The following is a 16997-nucleotide window of genomic DNA, read 5'->3' as shown; positions in this document are numbered from 1 at the left end:
GAACTATATTATGATTATATTTTAGTTTTAATATTATATATGTGTTTTGTATTATTTACCTTTTGGGAAACACATTTTTGTAAATATTTAGAAGCTTAAGTCAAGATTGTTATGTAATAAAATGCATATTTTTATTCTTATTTAGATTTCTTAAATATTTATGTAAATATTTTTTAGTTCAATATTTTGTTCCCATTCCTTTTAATAACTCTTAAGGGGAATTTCATCTTCGGTCCTTAAAATTCCAGTACCACTTGTATAACATATTCATAGGAAAAACATGCAACATTTGGCAGATTCTACGGCTTGGGTCGGATGTGCAGCGTATGCTCAGCGAAGTTGCACAAATGAAGCGACCACCAAGTCACCACCGGCGAACACCGTCATTACCACCAGTTGCCACCATCTCGGAGTATGGAGTACAGAGTACGAGGTAACCCTCATCCACATACAACTGGATGGGATGACCCGCATTTAAAGTTGCTCAATACGTTTTCTGGTGCCATAAATTGTGACCCTGCCCAGCAAACTGAACCTGTTTCTCTGTCTGTTTGTCCAAGTGACAGGGCGGAATCGGGTTGCTAAATCAGATCTAATCAGCTCGGAATGCAGAGTGCTCGGTGGTTCTGGTGCGGCACAGTTCCAATTGCCGGAAGAACCACTGTGAGCGGTTCGAAAACGATGAAAACTACCCTTTAATTGAAGGGTCGCTAGTTATGCGCTGGGCAGCAACGAAATCACACTCGCGCTGAGCAAACATCTGTGCGATTTCGACAATGGTAACAAGGACTCTCCGAGGTCCTTCGAGGTCCCAGCCCCCGTTCGTCGTTTAAAAAGTGTTTAGTTTATGGTCCATTGATGGCTTTGTTAACTCGCCGAACAGTGCACTCCCAATCGCAACCACTCCTCCCTCTCGAATCCCAAAATCCCGCACATTCGCAACCCCGTCCGGACGACACCTTACGTTTTTCGACGTTTACGATCTGTCCGGGGCGTTTGTCCGGGGGGTTCTCCGTCTGCCTTTAATTATGCTGAAAACCACAAAATGCTGTTAGTGCAGCATTTTTCGTTTCCAATTTGATAAAAATGCTGACATATGCGCGTAGAAATGCGCTGCGCCGCGGGATTCTCGAGTTCCCAAGTTGCGATTTACGAGGTTTCCCGGCTTTCAGTTCCCCCGAGTGTCCTTCGCTCTTTGACTCTCTGATTGGAACTGGTCCATAGTTGGGCGATAACCATCGCCGCCGGCTGCTGGTGCCGCACAGCCCGACAGACTGACAAGTGAGTCGTCGATCTAATGTGGCATCAGCATATGCTGGTCCCTTTGGGCATAGATACCCATCCAGCCGTGCTTCGATCAGTTGCGGTTGCCGCTAAATTCCCAATTGACTTTGTTTTAGATTGATCTGTGCCATGGATTTGAATCTGCGACGAGTTTAAATGCCATTAATATGATAGGAATCTTTGAAAGATCTTCATTTAGATCAGCTGGCTTGAACCCTTAAAGATATATATGTACATAGGTTAAGTGGATATATATAGTTCAAAAGAATTTTAAGTATGGTGTTTTATGACTGAGTCTAAACAGATCATAGATAAACTTAGACTAACACCCATATATGTATATTTATAATTGTCTCTGCAAGCTAGGAAACTGGTTTTAACTTATTAACAATGCTTTTTTCAATTTCTTTAAGTTACTGACTGAATTTTTGTAGGCCTGCTCAATGCTTTTTTTTCTTCCTTTCCATCTATAATTTTTGTGCTCATCGAATTTTCATAACATTAGTTTTCCCTGCCGCCAATTCGACTGCATTATCATATGTAATGACTTCGTTTCTTTGATTTCGCTTGCCTGCGCTTCTAGTTCAAACACTTTGAACAAATATTTTACTTTGCTCAGCTTTTTTTTTATTATTGTATTTGGCCCGTACCCAACCAAATACCTACCTTCAATTTGCTGTTGATTTTCAAAATCGAATCTTGAATTAATCATGCGGAATAAATTTACTCTACATTTACTTTTGAAGTCTGCCTTAAACGAGAAGTAATTGTGGAAAGAAGTAAGAGGAATAAGAATGGTATCCATTCGCGATATTTCCGCTGCGGCTAATTGAATTAAAATTGCGATTTCATTTTTAGCGATTGCTTCATGCGTATAAATAATATTCCTATTCCAATTCCAATCGCATCGAAAAACCAAAATCGAATGCGAAAACAGCGAAATTTATGACAGGCAGGCAAGATTTACGCTTGTGGCTTCAGTTTCAGTCGGAGAGTTCAATAACTTTTCGGGGTGGATTAGAGCATAATTCCATTGTCATGGTAATTTATGAGCTTAGTTCCCATTGTTGTCGCTGTTAGAGCCGATGCTGTTGTTGTTGTCATTGTTGTTGTTGCAACTCATCCAGCTTTGCAGATTTTTGCAACATTAGCGCGGAATTATGGCATCCATTACGAAAGATTCTCCCATATGTGCTTGGGTCCTATAAAAGCATTCGAACATTCCTCATATGTCGAAATGTTGACGCTGCAAATGGGCATTGGCAATTACGTTAAGCGTTTCGCCAAATCTTCTTTTAAAAGTCCTTTTAAACTGGGTCACACTTTTCAATTTTCAATTGGGCGCTAAGTGGTTGATTCGTTTTTGGTAGCGGACCAATGCTGTGTGCTTAGTGGTTACTGATTACATATGCGCATATTTTAATAGACCACAGTTTTTCCCACATGGGGTTGCTTGCAAGTAAGTAGGGGTAAGTAAGGGCAAGAGAAAAGTTTCATTTCTGGTGTAGATCTAACGAACAAATGAGTAGAAGAGGTACTAGTTTAGATTTTATTGTGTATGCTTACTTCACATTCCTATTCTCATAAATATATGGCCGAAAATAGTTCATACTACTAGTTATTGTTATAATTATTTATAAAGTGTTCTTTCACAGCCGATCTGTTGGTTTTTCTGTTACCACATCCCACAATTTGATCTACAATTAAAGCTCCACCGTTTAGCTGCTTAAACTTGGCAGTTATGCGCTTCCTTACGAAGTCCACTACATCCTGGGCTTCCAGTTGGGTACCCGGTTTCTTGACCACCGATGCTGCTGCTTCATCTCCATTTACCGGATCCCAAATGCCAAACACACAAGCCTCGAGCACATTCGGCATTTCGGCGATGACATTCTCAATCTCACTGGGATAATACATTATGTTCTGATACTTCAGCATATCCTTTAGGCGATCGATAACAAATAGATATCCATCCTCATCCACATAGCCCAGGTCCCCTGTGTGAATCCAGTTCTCAGAGTCTTGAATTTTCCTGGTTTCATCGGGATTTTGGTAGTAACCCAACCATTTTTGACCATTGTTGAAGCATATCTCTCCCACGACATTGGGTCCTTGAGCTTCACCCTGCTCGTCTAATATCTTAATTTGTATACCCCTAATCGGACGACCCACTGAATTGGGTTTCTCATCGAAATTTACGTTAACGCTGCCCGCACTGTTGAGCTCAGTTAGGCCGTAGCAAAAATTTAGGCAATCGTGGCTAAGACGGCTACGAACTTTACGCTGAACTTCTAGAGAACAGCTTGATCCTCCAAAAAACACGTATTTTAATGAAGATAGATCAGCCGATTGGAACTCTGGGCTGTTGGCAAACATGGCTAGGTAGGAGCTACTTAAAAGCACCATCGAGATCCTATACTTTCCAATGGCGCGACAAAATAGACCAGGATTAAAGTCACAGTCCGCAATAATACTAGTGGTACTGAACACACCAGAGATGATGGCCATCAGAAGACCCGAGAACCAGTCCAGGGTGCTCGACGTATACTGAATATTGGAGTTATTAATTGCCCTGAAGTGTAGTTGTTTAAAAAAATGGAATAAAAGTATTTAACTATACTTACATGTAGTCCACAATGATCTTGTGACTATTGCTGATGGTAACTGCCTTTGGAAAACCGGAGGTGCCGGAAGAACTGAGAATGGCCAGAGTGTGATCGATGCCATCTTTGAGACGAACTGGTTGAAAGTTCTGCATCACTGGAGTGGTCAGAACCTCCTGGATCCTCACTGATCCCCTCGGATGATTCCGCATGGTGACTATCGTTACCTGAAGGTCCTTGGTTGCTGACTTAACCTTTTCGTACTCATCACCATCGCAGAAAATCAAACGGGGTTTCGTGAGTCCAAAAAGTTTAGCGATGCATGCCTCTTCGTAGGCATTGTGAAGGGCGTGGAAGGGGGTTCCGTTGAAGAAACATGCATATGCCACAGCTGATAAGTGAGTCGTGTGTCTGCCCATGACACCCACTATATCCGTTTGCCCCAAGCCCATATTCCTCATATAACTTGCCACACGCATCGCATTCATATGAAGTTCTTCACGGGTCAGTACAGTGTCCTCCGTGATCGAGATCTGGTGGTTCAATGCAAATGCATATATTTATCTGATATTGAGAGAAGAGAAACTTACCTGGGCAATGAGCTTCGGATGGTTTACCATTTCCCCAAAGATAATCTCTCCGATGGACAGATCTGGCGAGAATAAGCTCTGTGCTTTACGACCACTCCAGATCTTGAGTTTATCATCATAAGTGCACGTCGCGTTCAACAGTTTTTGTTTTACTTCCATTTCACGTATTATAAAAAAATCCTGAATAGATCAGTAGTTATTAAGTAAATTATACGATTATAACCCCTCGTATCAACAATGCTATTTTATAGCAATAATGTACATACTAACGGCAGATCAGCTGTATTTACTATTTTGTAATCGATATGTGTTTCGGTATTATTTTACTCAGTGAATAAGACAAAATGCGTTATATGGCGAAACTCTAAAAAAGCTTACGATAAATACAACAAATACAAATACAATACAAATAGAAATACAAATACAATACAAATACAAATGCAACAGCATAAACATTACAATAATTAAATATTAAAAACTAATTCTTGTCCATTATTCTTAAAAACTCAGCTTTTGTGGCCGCTCTGTTTGGTTTTCTATTGCCACTCTGAATAATGTGATCCACAATTAAAGCTCCTCCATTCAACTGCTTAAATTTGGCAGGTATACGTTTCCTTACATGCTCCACCACATCCTGGGCCTCCAGTTGGGTTCCTGGTTTCTTGACCACTGAAGCGGCTGCCTTATCTCCATTAACTGGATCCCAAATGCCAAAGACACAAGCCTCCACAACATTTGGCATTTCGGCGATGACACTTTCAATCTCGCTGGGGTAATACATGATGGTCTGATACTTGAGCATATCCTTCAAGCGATCTATTATGAACAGATATCCATCCTCGTCCATGTAGCCCAGGTCTCCGGTGTGAAACCAGTTCCCCGAGTCCTGCATCTTCTTCGTTTCTTCCGCACTCTTGTAGTAACCAGACCACTTTTGACCATTATTAAAGCATATCTCGCCCACGACATTGGGTCCCTGTGCTTCCCCCAGCTCGTTGACTATCTTAATTTGAATACCTCTAACCGGACGACCCACTGAATTGGGTTTCTCATCGAAGTTGAAGTTTAGGCATCCGGTGCTGTTCAACTCGGTTAGTGTATAACTGAAATTTACACAATCGTTGCTTAGACGGCTGCGAATTTTGTTCTGGGCTTCCAGTGAGCAGTTTGATCCGCCGTAAAAGAAATACTTCACGGATGATAGGTCCGCCGCATAGAATTCCGGGCAATTGGACAGCATCGCCAATTGCGAGGAACTTACGAACACCATCGATATTTTGTACTTCTCAATTAGGCCACACAAATTGGCAGGATCAAAGTCACAGTCTTCTATTATACTAGTCAAGCTAAACACGGCTGCATTGATGGTCATCGTGATGCCTGATGCCCAATCTAAGGTGTTTGGGTTATACTGAATAATCGAGCTATCCACGGGTCTGAAAAGAAGAAATTAGATGGGTGTATAAAATTAAGGTAGTTATATTTACAGAAAACTCCCAATAATCTGGTGACTATTGCTAATGGTGACTGCCTTTGGAAGGCCGGAGGTTCCCGAAGAGCTCAGAATGGCCAGTAGTTGATCAGTGCCGTCTTTCAGACGCACTGGCCGGAAGTTCGTATCCACGGGAGTGGTTAAAATATCCTGGATTCTAAGTGTTCCTACCGGGTGATTGCGCATGGTTACAATTTGTACCTGAAGGCCTTTGGTGGCTGCTTGAACTTTCTCAAACTCATCTCCATCACAGAAGATTAAGCGTGGCTTGGTTATTCCGAACAGTCTCTCGATGGCAGATTGTTCGTATTCGGTGTGTAGAGCATGATAAGGTGTTCCATTAAAGAAACAGGCATAGGCCAGAGCAGTCAAGTGGGTGGTCAACCTGCCGACGACTCCCACAAAGTCACCTTGTTCCAGGCCCAGTTTACGCATATAACTGGCCACCTTCATCGCGTTTGTATGAATATCTTTCCAGGTCAGCTCAGTGTTTTCTGTAACTGAAATCTAAAGGTTTTGTTTCGATGAATATAAATATTGCTTCTGGCAAATTTGTTAAATACCTGGGCAGTGAGCATAGGATTGCGCTCCATTTGTTGAAAGATAATCTCTCCGATGGACAAATCTGGGGAGAATAAACTGCGCTTTTCGCCACCACTCCAGATTTTTAAGTTTTCATCATAGGTGTTTCTTGTCTTAAAGGGTGATTTTCCTGCTTGCAATTCACCCATTTTGTATATTACGTTAAGAATTAAAATGAAGGCTTATAATTTATATAACTGTCTTTGGATCTAAGTTCTTTGATGCTCACGCAATACCATAAAAACGAAAGTGATAGGCGTAAGATCTCTAATTTAAAGCTTCAAGTAAGGTCTCACTAACTAACATATTATATCGATATTTCACCAAGAAAAAGATACTAAAAGTTTTGTTCATAAGTGAATTTATTTCATCTACCAATCAATTATTCCCTCACTGTTGCCATACTAATCATATTTACTATTTATGTTTACTTAAGCTATGATTAATTGCCAAGACTGTTTTCATGACCGCTGATAATCCGATTTTGAGATTGCATCCCATAGCAAAATACTCAAAAAGATGTCGAAAAGTGTTTCAGCAAATGGTCAACTGGGCCAGCTGGAATCTCCACCACCACCAACAACAAAAATATTATGATAATGGGCAGCCGTCAAAGAGAGGATTATGGGTTTGGGAAAACAAGTGGATTAAGGGGTTGACAATTGGGGGAATGTGCTGTCAGGAATTTGGCTTTTGCGTTTTGCATTTGTTTTTACGATTATGACCGACATGGATGGATCGGAATCGAAATCGTTCAGTTCTGCTCTGTCCCATTATGATGCGCTATTTTGAGTGAGCCTGTCCCCCGCAAACAAAGCGAACTAATAAGTAAAATGTGTTTTTCAAACATTGATTTCGGCCAGTGCCTGGGGTGGGTGGTGTTTTGGATAACACATACACCCCCTTTTCGAGTCGACAACATTTGTCATACGGCCAAGACAGCCTCAACAGTTGTTGGCGATTATCATTTTGACAGTTGCTTCTCGCTTCGCTTTTGTTTCAGTTCCCTTGGCTGCGTTTTGGGCCTTGATTTATGCATTTTTAAGCGGTTCACTTATTGTTTCTGCGCACAAATATGGCCAAGTATCTCGGTATCTGCGAGATACAAAGCCCTGGGCAGCCCTTGCCGCGTAATTTGTTGATTTATTGCAAGGCTGCCACTGCAGGCATCTTCATTAAGAAGCACTAGCTTCCGTTTTTTATCCGGCCACGCCCGCCGCCTTGCAGCGCCCATGATTCGCTTTCATTATCATTATCCTGGCGGCATTGTCCTTAGCCTCGTTTGTCATGCTCGGTGCGTCTGCTTAAGTTTTCGCACGCTCCAACGCCTCGGCTTCCTTGGCGCAGCCTTCAAGATGTGGAAATTGAATTGAAAACGTGCTGAAGCGTTAAATGCTCTTGTGTCAACTGCTTCCAATCCCCGAACCTCCTCGCCCCAAATGTCCTTCTGTCCATCACATTTCGTCCTGTGTGTGTTTGTGTGGCGACATATGAGAATTTGTAACCTCAGCACAAGCTGGTCCGAAGTGGCGGCTGCGTCGGCCGTTCTCCACTCGCCCCCCAAAAAGTTGCCGGCCAAGTGGCAAGTGGCAAGCAAGCGGGCCATAATTAATTCTAAATTGCATCCGCAAAGGATTGCCAAGTTTCGCTGGCCAAAACTTATCGTACCTTCTGCAAGTGTGTGGCTTAAGGGATTTCCGGAAATCTGCTTTTCAATATTGCCTTTCTCTTTAAGAGATACGTTACTGTTGAGAAGCAAGAAAATGCTTACCCAATTGTTTATTGTAATTTATTTTTGATCATAAAAATTATTTTCTTTATATAAATAGCTTAAAAGTATGCTACATAATTTCGTTTTAATAAGTTCTATATTTGGCCGCTAATGATGATGGCGTTATTCTATTTTGTACTAAAAACATATTGGCGACATCTAGCGAGCATTGTGTGAACTTGCAGCCGATACGAAACGCCATCTGCTGGTCGGGCTGAGTTTCATAGCTATTAAACTATGTCAGTCAGAAACGTCTACAACAAATATGCAGGCAAGTCTGTAGTCAAGCTGTCTAAGGCGTCTGTCTAGAAAGCTGGTGGTTGCGGTTCGATCCCAACTTTGGTCGACACATTTAGTTTTTTTTTTTGATAGTTGTTTTATATAAATAAAATATTGTTTTATAATTAACTTCATTTATATAAATCCATATATGGACACATTGACTCTAAAAAAGACTTAAACTAAATACACATTACTAAAGTCTAAGATTCATTTATGACTACTCCTAAAAAACTAAAAAGAAATTAAAATCTTCGAAAAAAGATTCCTAAGCTCTCTTCCCCCTCTACATTGAATAGTATTGTTTTCGGTTCTGCGCCAGCTGCAAGAAACTTCAAACATACATATACATATGGATATCAACCTGTCTTTATGGCAACTTGGGTGTTTATGTTGCTGGCGGGAAGGGAAAATGTCGCCAAAGGATGGGGACACGGGCCACGGGACTGGGACAAGGCGACAGGAAACAAATAGACAAAATGCAAACTTTATTTTTAGTAGTTTTTGGCGCCGCGGTTCCTGTAAGTTGGCTAGAAATACGCAGACCATCGCACAAACGCAGCATCGCCTGTTATCCTTGCGGATGATAATGATAATGATGATGATGATGTTGTATCCTTGCCGCGCCGGGCGACAGTTTCAGTGATTTTTCTCTGCACTTTGGCTATGCTGGCATTTTTATGTGGCTGGAAAGAATGGATTGCATGGCTAAATGGAAGTGTCTTGGCAAAATATTTGCATCTGCCTCGATGGACAAATTTGCGTATTTATGAAAAGAACAGATTGAAATTGTGCCCCTGCCATCGTCGCCTTGTATCTTTGTCACTTGTCGTGTTCTTGTCGCTTTTAAATTGAATTTTCAGTGCACTTTGTGGCGCAATTAAAGCGGTCACATTGCTTACTTGCTGCTCTTCTTTACGAGCTGTCCTGTAAATATGCAGTAAATATACTTGGCTCACAGCCAGCCAGGCGACGATGTCCTGCGAATTGTCCTTTGGCTGCCCGCCACTGGTCACTGCGCCATGACCACCGCTCTTCACTCTTCGAATGCGAATTGCAAAAGCCTGTCAACGGCTCGCTGAATAGATTGCATTGTCTGCCAAGTTATAGATGCAGTGAAATGTCCTTTTGCGTGCTGCGTGGGTGCGGTCCATGCAACGATTTTTCACCAGTATAACATGTCTTTGGAGTTCACTGACTTGGAAAATGAGCAGCGACACGTCGGCCTCAGATAGGTAAATGTGGTTTTACAAGCAAGTTACTTCATCAGAATGCATGGGAAATTTATTCAGTAATGCAGTAATATATTGCAAAGCAATCAACTTACTAAAGAATTATGCTTATAGTAAATCCGCGAAAGAAGCTTTAGTGAGTTTTTTTAGTGGGTTTTTAGAACTAGACGAGTTTGCACTCATCCAGGTTCATATTAAATACGTCTTAATTTCTCTAAGCTTCCCTTTTCCATCTTCAGATTAATCACTTCCCTTAAACAATTTGACAAACAACCTGCCTGTCCAAATTTGTAAAAAACCCATGACCGCCCCACTGACCAGCTCTCGTATTCCCTTAACCCGGCCAAAAGTAATATCGAGTATAAACCTTTTATCTGTGAAGGCATCGCGATGCCGCCTCCTGCCCCCTGTCCCCAGCCTCCTGCCCATCAAGTGGGCGTGCCCTGGGCGGGCCATAAACAACCTCTCACGGCCTCTGCTCCGCGTCGGTTCCCAGTAAGCAACAATCCGCGGCTAATCGCCAGGCTACTACTACTTGAAGAAGCTGCCGCCGCGGATGGCTGGCTGGCTTGGCTGATGCTGATGGTGATGATGGTCGGAAACAAAGTCAGAGGTTAAGCACGTGCGCATCACTGTGGGCATAGGGCACCGAGCACTGGGCATCGGGCATCCTGGCCATCATCTGAGTTCGGCTTGGGCCCGGTTTCTTGGTTCCTTGGCTTCTTGGCTCCTTGGCTGCTTGGATGCCTGAGCGTTACCGCCTCCTCTCGCTGCTTTATGAGCTGCTCCTTCTCGTTCGTTTTGGCTCCGCTTTGGGCCAATTATAACCTTGGCCTGCTGCCGCCATATCTCACATTTTTTAGTACGTGGCCGGGTCGGCAATGATGAAGATGATCATTTCTTTTGCTCTTGCTCTTGCCCTGGCTCTTTGGCCGGGGTACATATCTGTCTGGTTGGGGCCGAAAAAGCGTTGGCCTGGCGCTTGGCAAAATTTATAAACGCGCACAGCGAACACCTCGCCACACGTTGGGGCGTCTCTACTTCGATGTTGGCCCTCCTTTAACCCGCTTGCCCCCAACTTCGCGGCTTCTTGGCCAACTCAACGACCTGGTAATTTATGATTAATGTTGGGCAGTCGCTGTCGTCGAAGATGTTGCTGTTGCTGTTGTTGTTGCCCTTATTGTTATTGCTTTTTTGGGGCAAAATCGGAGCGTACCATTTTGGGCAACCCTCCTGTTGTGTCTTATTACGATTGGGCGATTGGCATGCCAGAAAGTTACTTGTATGCAAGTCAACACTTTGAAAAAAGGAGCGAAAAATATCCTTTCGTCCATAAAATCTTGTTTATATGAAATTTATTGTAACAATCGAATTTGGTGGGGAATATGCATTCTTGGAATACGATTTTAATGCGAAAAAATTGGCTCTTTAGTAAAGTTAATATACCAGAAACTTTTTCAGTGCAAGATAGCATTTAAATTATAGGGAGCTTCCCCCTTTTTAGGTAGGCGTTATTGGGTAAATGTAGTTTCCAGTGTATTTGTGGGCGGCAGGAGCAGCTACCCAGAGGTGAACTCATGTCAACGCTTGGCTGATTTCGCCGGCCATTTCAGTTGTATTTCTTTTACCATTTATTTTTTTTTTTTTGGTTTTAACAGGCCGGGGTGGGATGGATAAAATGCACTTCCTGCTGGCGGCCACGTCGGTGCCGAGGAGCTTAATTAAAGAGCGGCGGTGCTCATTTGACTGGGCCCGAGAGGCTTCCTGGAAATCAAAGAAACAAACTCGCTAAATATTTCAGTTAACGCTTTGGTGGTCTTGGCCTATAATTTGCTGCTGTTGCTGCTTCTGCTGCTGCTGCTGCTGGGATAGACATCATTCGCATCTGATGCCGACGCTGACGGGTTTTGTATAAACAAGTCGAAGTCAGCTCTCAATCATAAATGAATCATGCGCAAATTATATGGCCAAGACTGGACGGCGGACCGATCTGATCTGGAGTCCGAACGATGGATATATTGGGACCGAGGGACAGATGGCAGGACACGCAGATCGCAGCTTGCAGCTTTTGCTGGCGCTGCTTAATAAACAATCATCAGCAACAACAACATTGGCAGTGGGATCAAGTTGAAGTTGAAGTTGAAGATGAAGATGAGTGGTTGGTTAACAACAACGCCAACGCCAACGGACGCGTCGGTCGGCCATGTGATAATGATGATTTCACAACCAATTAAGCGTTGAAAGCCAAACACCGCCAGCAGAAATTTGAGGTTAATCCTTTAGCTGCTGCAATTTTCGGGGCCAGCGAAACGTGAGCAGCACCAAGGCACTGGCACACCATGGAACACCAGCCACAACTACACACCGATGAAGATCTGAGATGGCGATGGCGATGGAGATGGCGTTGATGTTGATGCAGGCGGCTTCAATCAGCAGAAACTGCGGCGTCTGTCGGCTTGTTAAGTGGAGTGTTGGAGTTTGTCGGGTCGGCAAACGCCACGGGAAATTATGGTGGCCAAACTTCCCAGACCGCAACTAATTTAACCAAAGTGCGAATTGGAGGAGTCGTCGTCGTCGTCGTCGCAATCGGAATCGCAGCGAGTTGTTGCACAGTCGCATTCGCAGTTGGAGCTGATGTTGAGCCGAAAGCGAAGCGAAATGGCCAGAAAAACCAAAAACAGACCGCAACAAAGCAGCCGCGAGTCTGAGGATGTGGATATGGATGTGAATGTGGGACCTGGGATCTGAGACCTAAAGCCCGGTACGGACCACCCCTTGCTCCCCGATCTTGTTAGGAGGCCCTGAGAATTATGAGCGTCTGCCCAAGCTGCGAATTTGTGAAGCGTGATGAGCGCATGGCTATGGGATCTGGGATCTGGTGTGGTATCTGGGATCCCAGCTGGAAGGGCCGTATCACAGCCAGGCTTTACTGTATGTGCAACACGCGATCTTCACGTTGGCCAGCAAACAGGCAGCACTTGAAATTAACTCATAAAATATACATTATCATAGTTGAAACCGCGACTCTTGCTGTGACTGCCATCTGTGCGGACTGTTTCATGTTGTGTCTGCCTGCAGTCTGGTTATAAGTCTGCAGATCTGGATGGGATCTACTTGGATCGACTGGTGGCTGTTAGCTGTTAGCTGCGAGCATGTCGTGTTCTAGTCTGCCTTTTTGGCGCATTCGTGTGGCACCTGTCGCTGCCACCGCTGATTGGCCCCGGCCAGCACCGATCATCATCAGCTGGTGGTACTGGTACTGGTACAACTACCTACTACCTTGCCAATTGCCTTAACAGATTTGTGTGCAATTAGCCAGGCAGTCGCCATGGGAGCACCACATCTGCTGCCCAGGGAGCGGGCACAGGGGGGAAGGAAAACGGAGTTGGGGCGAACGGAGACTTGGAACTCGGCAAATGACATGCCGGCCAAGTGCAGTCGAGCATAATGGCAAATAAAGATCGGGCGGACCGATAGTTCAGCCAGGCGGTGCCCATAAACTTGCAACTGATTTTGACGCCCCAAAAGAGGAATCCCGGGAGCAGGGGCAACATGAAATGGAGAGTAACTCCAGGCAGGGGGAGTTAAAAGTAGGAGTCGTAGAAATTTTATTAACTCGTACTCGCTGAATGCTCAATTTTCAATTTAAAGTTGCCCAGTAAAGTAATAAAATCTTGCAAAGAATATACAAACTTTTATTACAATACTTTTTATAGTTATTTTTTAGTTTATGCATCGTTAAGGATTAGTGAATCTTGATTTGAAGTCTTTCCAAAAATTCCACAAAAGAGTTTGCATCAATTTTGTAGCATACTTTTCAGAAATTGATCTTCCTATAATCTTTCTAGATAAATTGGCATAACATGTGGATTTGCATTGGAGTCTTGCCTCTTCCCATTTATTTGGCGACTGTGGGAACCTGAACAAATTTGGCTGGCACCGCCAACCCTTTTGTTTTCCTCCCCCGACGACAGTCGTCCCTTTCGCTCACGTCTACGTGTAGCGCACTTATGCACAATTATGGCTTTATTGTCTAAACTTGGGCACATCTATTTAAAGCCATGCTCGGCGGCAGCAGCCAACTGCGATCGCATCCATAGAGCGTTTCATTTTCGGTTTGGCCTTTAATGCGCCGCCATCGCCGCCTGCACAGCTCCTGTCCGTCCCGCTCCTCCTGCTCCTCCAGGTCCTCGTCCTCCTGCCCGCCCACCAGGCACCATGCAATTCGTCCGTCTGTGTTGGCTTCATTGTTTTCTTGGCGGCCCTTCGTCATCGTCAGCAGCTCCGGTCTGTACACTGAGAATAAATATACTACATCTATAAATCTAACTTATTAAAACATACAACATAATTGATTAAAGAAAAGTCTCCCTTACAAATTCCTAGAAAAATAATAAAATTTATTTTAATGAATCCTGTGAAATTCTTAACTGAATTTTAAAATATCTTTGTGCTTGCTCAAAACATTAGTTGGTAAAATAACATCTATACATAGTACATATCATATTTCAGATCCCAATTTAATGTGGTAAAATGTTCCATTTCAAGGGATATAGTTTCAAATTTTATTCCCAGTGTAGTCTGCTTCCCAAGGCTTCGTTGGCTGTGACTGTTTCGGTTTCTGTTTCTGCAAATGCTCCCAAGTTCCAAGCTGCAGCTCCCAGTGGCAACTTCCAAGCAGCGACTCCGACTCCCGGACGAATTAACTTGTTTTGGTATAAACGGCGGCTATTTTGTAAGTTCATAAAGGATAAATTGCCAATTTTGGGATTTGAACTGGCCAACGTTTTGCGTGTCTGTCCCTGGCGCGTCTCTCCCCCATTACCATTCCCATAGCCATAGCCATACCCATGCCCAGGACCCAAGACCATCCCAATACCCATACCCATATCCATCCCATCATTGGGCCTGCCCCATTCGTCGGTGCTATATTGAGTTTTCAATCTTTTGTTGACTTGATGTGGCCACCGATCGACTGGCAGTCGGAGTTCGAGTACGAGTACGATCAGTCCGTGTTTGCGTGGAGTCTTCAGGGAAAACTGGCAGCCAACCTTGAGTTGCTTATTTAAGGCAGTTCGTCAATTTCAGCCGTCTGAGCCCAAGTCTGAATCTGAGTTTTAGCCCGACTGCAGAGACAATGGCCGGGCCGAAAGCCCAGCAAATCGCTAGCCACTGTGGCGGGGCAGTCTGTCCGGGACTGTGGCGGCGCAAAATGAAACAAAACCAATTAAAAATGTTTCGTTGCACCCAAAAACGAAGATTCGCTGGCCCGCTGGTAGGAGGGGGTTTTGGAGGCGGCGGGAGGTGCAGCAGGGTGAAGCTTATGCACTGAGAAAAATTCAGCAATTTGGGGTGGATTTTTTAATATAAGGTAAAGTCTGGTCGTTGAAATCCAATAATTTTTCCGAAAGTACTTAAGAATATTAATATTTATCAAGTTTCCCAAATTCAAGAAAGTTGTTTTCCCTTTTGTTATATCGTCGTGCTAATTTCAGTACTTCATTGGTTTCCGGAGCACTTCTACATATTAAAGTCCAAGTTTTTCTCTCAGTGCCCGGCTGTTGCTGTGACTGTGACTGGGACTGCGCTGGTGGCACTGCCAGAGGAGTATCTGTTTCTGTGGCCACTGAGCGCCACTGGGTGAGTTCTACGTGGAGTGGCCACTGCTGTTGATTGTCTTGCAGATATGCAAGTTCAGGAGGCAAACTCGGGAGGAGAGGCAGGGCAGGGCAGGGCAACGGGAGGTGGGGAAGGGATGGGAAAGGGGTGGTGGCTCAACGCCGGCGCACTACCTACACGGTGGCAGGCTAACAAAAAGCGACAACAACTACATTTTTTGGTCTCAGCCTGCTGGGGCAGCAACACACACCGCACACACACATACACACACCAAGTAAGAGACATTCTTCGGGGTCTCAGGTCTTCATTTTTAATGAAATTCTTAACAAGGCGCACAAAATGCAGCGACGTCGACGTCGACCGCACCGCGTTGTCCAACTAACTAACCAAATCGCAGTCGCAGCAAGTTAAGTGAAGTGACCGCCCGCCTGCCCCTTTTTGGGGCACAAAGGATGGAGGCTGCGCGCTGGAAGCTAAGAAACTGAAAACTGGGAGCTTGGGGAGCTGCAATTGGGTCCGCAACGCGCATCCATGAGAAGGCGACCGCACACCGCGATTTTGGCCAACGCCGCCGCCGCCGCCGCTGCTCTCATTGGAATTCATTAAAAATTCAGCAGTGTGTGTGAGTCGTCTGCCCAAAAAGCCGGTTAAAAGCCATGGCCCAGCAGCATCCGAGAACAGCACGAGAAATACAAAAAAAAAAATAAAAACATTGTCCATGGAATGAGAGCAGTTCGAAAAATTTACGAAATTAGTTCACAAGCTGGCGAGGATCGGGGGCGAACGGGGAGCTGGCTAACTTGGAGGCCCAGAGCATACCAGCGCCACTTTAATTTAGTCATCAGGTGATTTTTCGCGAGCTTCAAGTGAAATCTTTAACGTGACGTTGGAGATTGTTATGTGATCTTGGTTGCGAGCAGCTCTCCCCAGCGAAGGGGATCCAGGGAAAAGGCATCGGGAATCCGAGGATCCGGGGCTCCGAACCACTGGACACCGGGACAGGGTCTGAATAGTCAGCGCGTGTGTGGGCAATTGGGCTCCCAGCTTGACTGTGTGGCTGATTTGCCTGGGCGATCGAGGGAAAGAGAAATGAAACTCGAGTTCTTACTTCAATACACATATGTATGTGTATATATAAAGACAATGACTTGAAGAATTTCGAGCGATTTAACGAGATTTTCTCACAGCTTTAACATATAATAGCATAGATTATCATTCTGAAAATGGAATTCTATAACATTGTTTGATATCATTAAACAAATTCGAAGTTTACATTAATGTTACAATTATTTCCATTTAAATGGACTGCGTTCACTTTTTTTCTAATCTGAATAATCGCAACACAATTATTCAAAGTCCGCACTTTATATCTCCCGTTTTTCTGCTCAGTCAATACATTCTCAAATTTAGACTTACCGAATCGCTCAATAATTGCACTGGCATTCGACAAATTCAAATAATTTCCAAGACAAACGTCAGAATCGGCTTATAACCCGTACGATCTTGAAGCCTATGGCCAAGTTGGCGACATTTCTTGAGCCAGAA

At 44.0% G+C, this 16997-nt stretch overlaps 2 protein-coding genes across 2 annotated transcripts; both read right to left on the bottom strand.

Moving 5' to 3' along the window:
* Window positions 1-2810: 2810 nt before the first annotated feature.
* Window positions 2811-4818, bottom strand: LOC6736926 (luciferin 4-monooxygenase). The gene is made up of 4 exons (XM_039293848.1): window positions 4744-4818; window positions 4478-4657; window positions 3909-4420; window positions 2811-3856 (listed from the first exon to the last, which is right to left on the bottom strand). The coding sequence occupies exons 2-4, from the start codon at window positions 4634-4636 to the stop codon at window positions 2899-2901; spliced, it is 1629 nt and encodes a 542-aa protein (XP_039149782.1). The 5' UTR covers window positions 4637-4657; window positions 4744-4818; the 3' UTR covers window positions 2811-2898.
* On the bottom strand, window positions 4784-6833 carry LOC6736925 (4-coumarate--CoA ligase 1). The gene is made up of 3 exons (XM_002083736.4): window positions 6533-6833; window positions 5965-6476; window positions 4784-5913 (listed from the first exon to the last, which is right to left on the bottom strand). Exons 1-3 carry the CDS (start codon window positions 6698-6700, stop codon window positions 4956-4958), a joined length of 1638 nt encoding a protein of 545 aa, XP_002083772.1. The 5' UTR covers window positions 6701-6833; the 3' UTR covers window positions 4784-4955.
* Window positions 6834-16997: the final 10164 nt, after the last annotated feature.

Source organism: Drosophila simulans, chromosome 3L (assembly GCF_016746395.2).
Source record: "Drosophila simulans strain w501 chromosome 3L, Prin_Dsim_3.1, whole genome shotgun sequence".
In the NCBI taxonomy this organism is placed as follows: domain Eukaryota; kingdom Metazoa; phylum Arthropoda; class Insecta; order Diptera; family Drosophilidae; genus Drosophila; species Drosophila simulans.
Note: the sequence above shows the minus strand (reverse complement) of the source record. Positions and strands in the feature narration are given on the sequence as shown.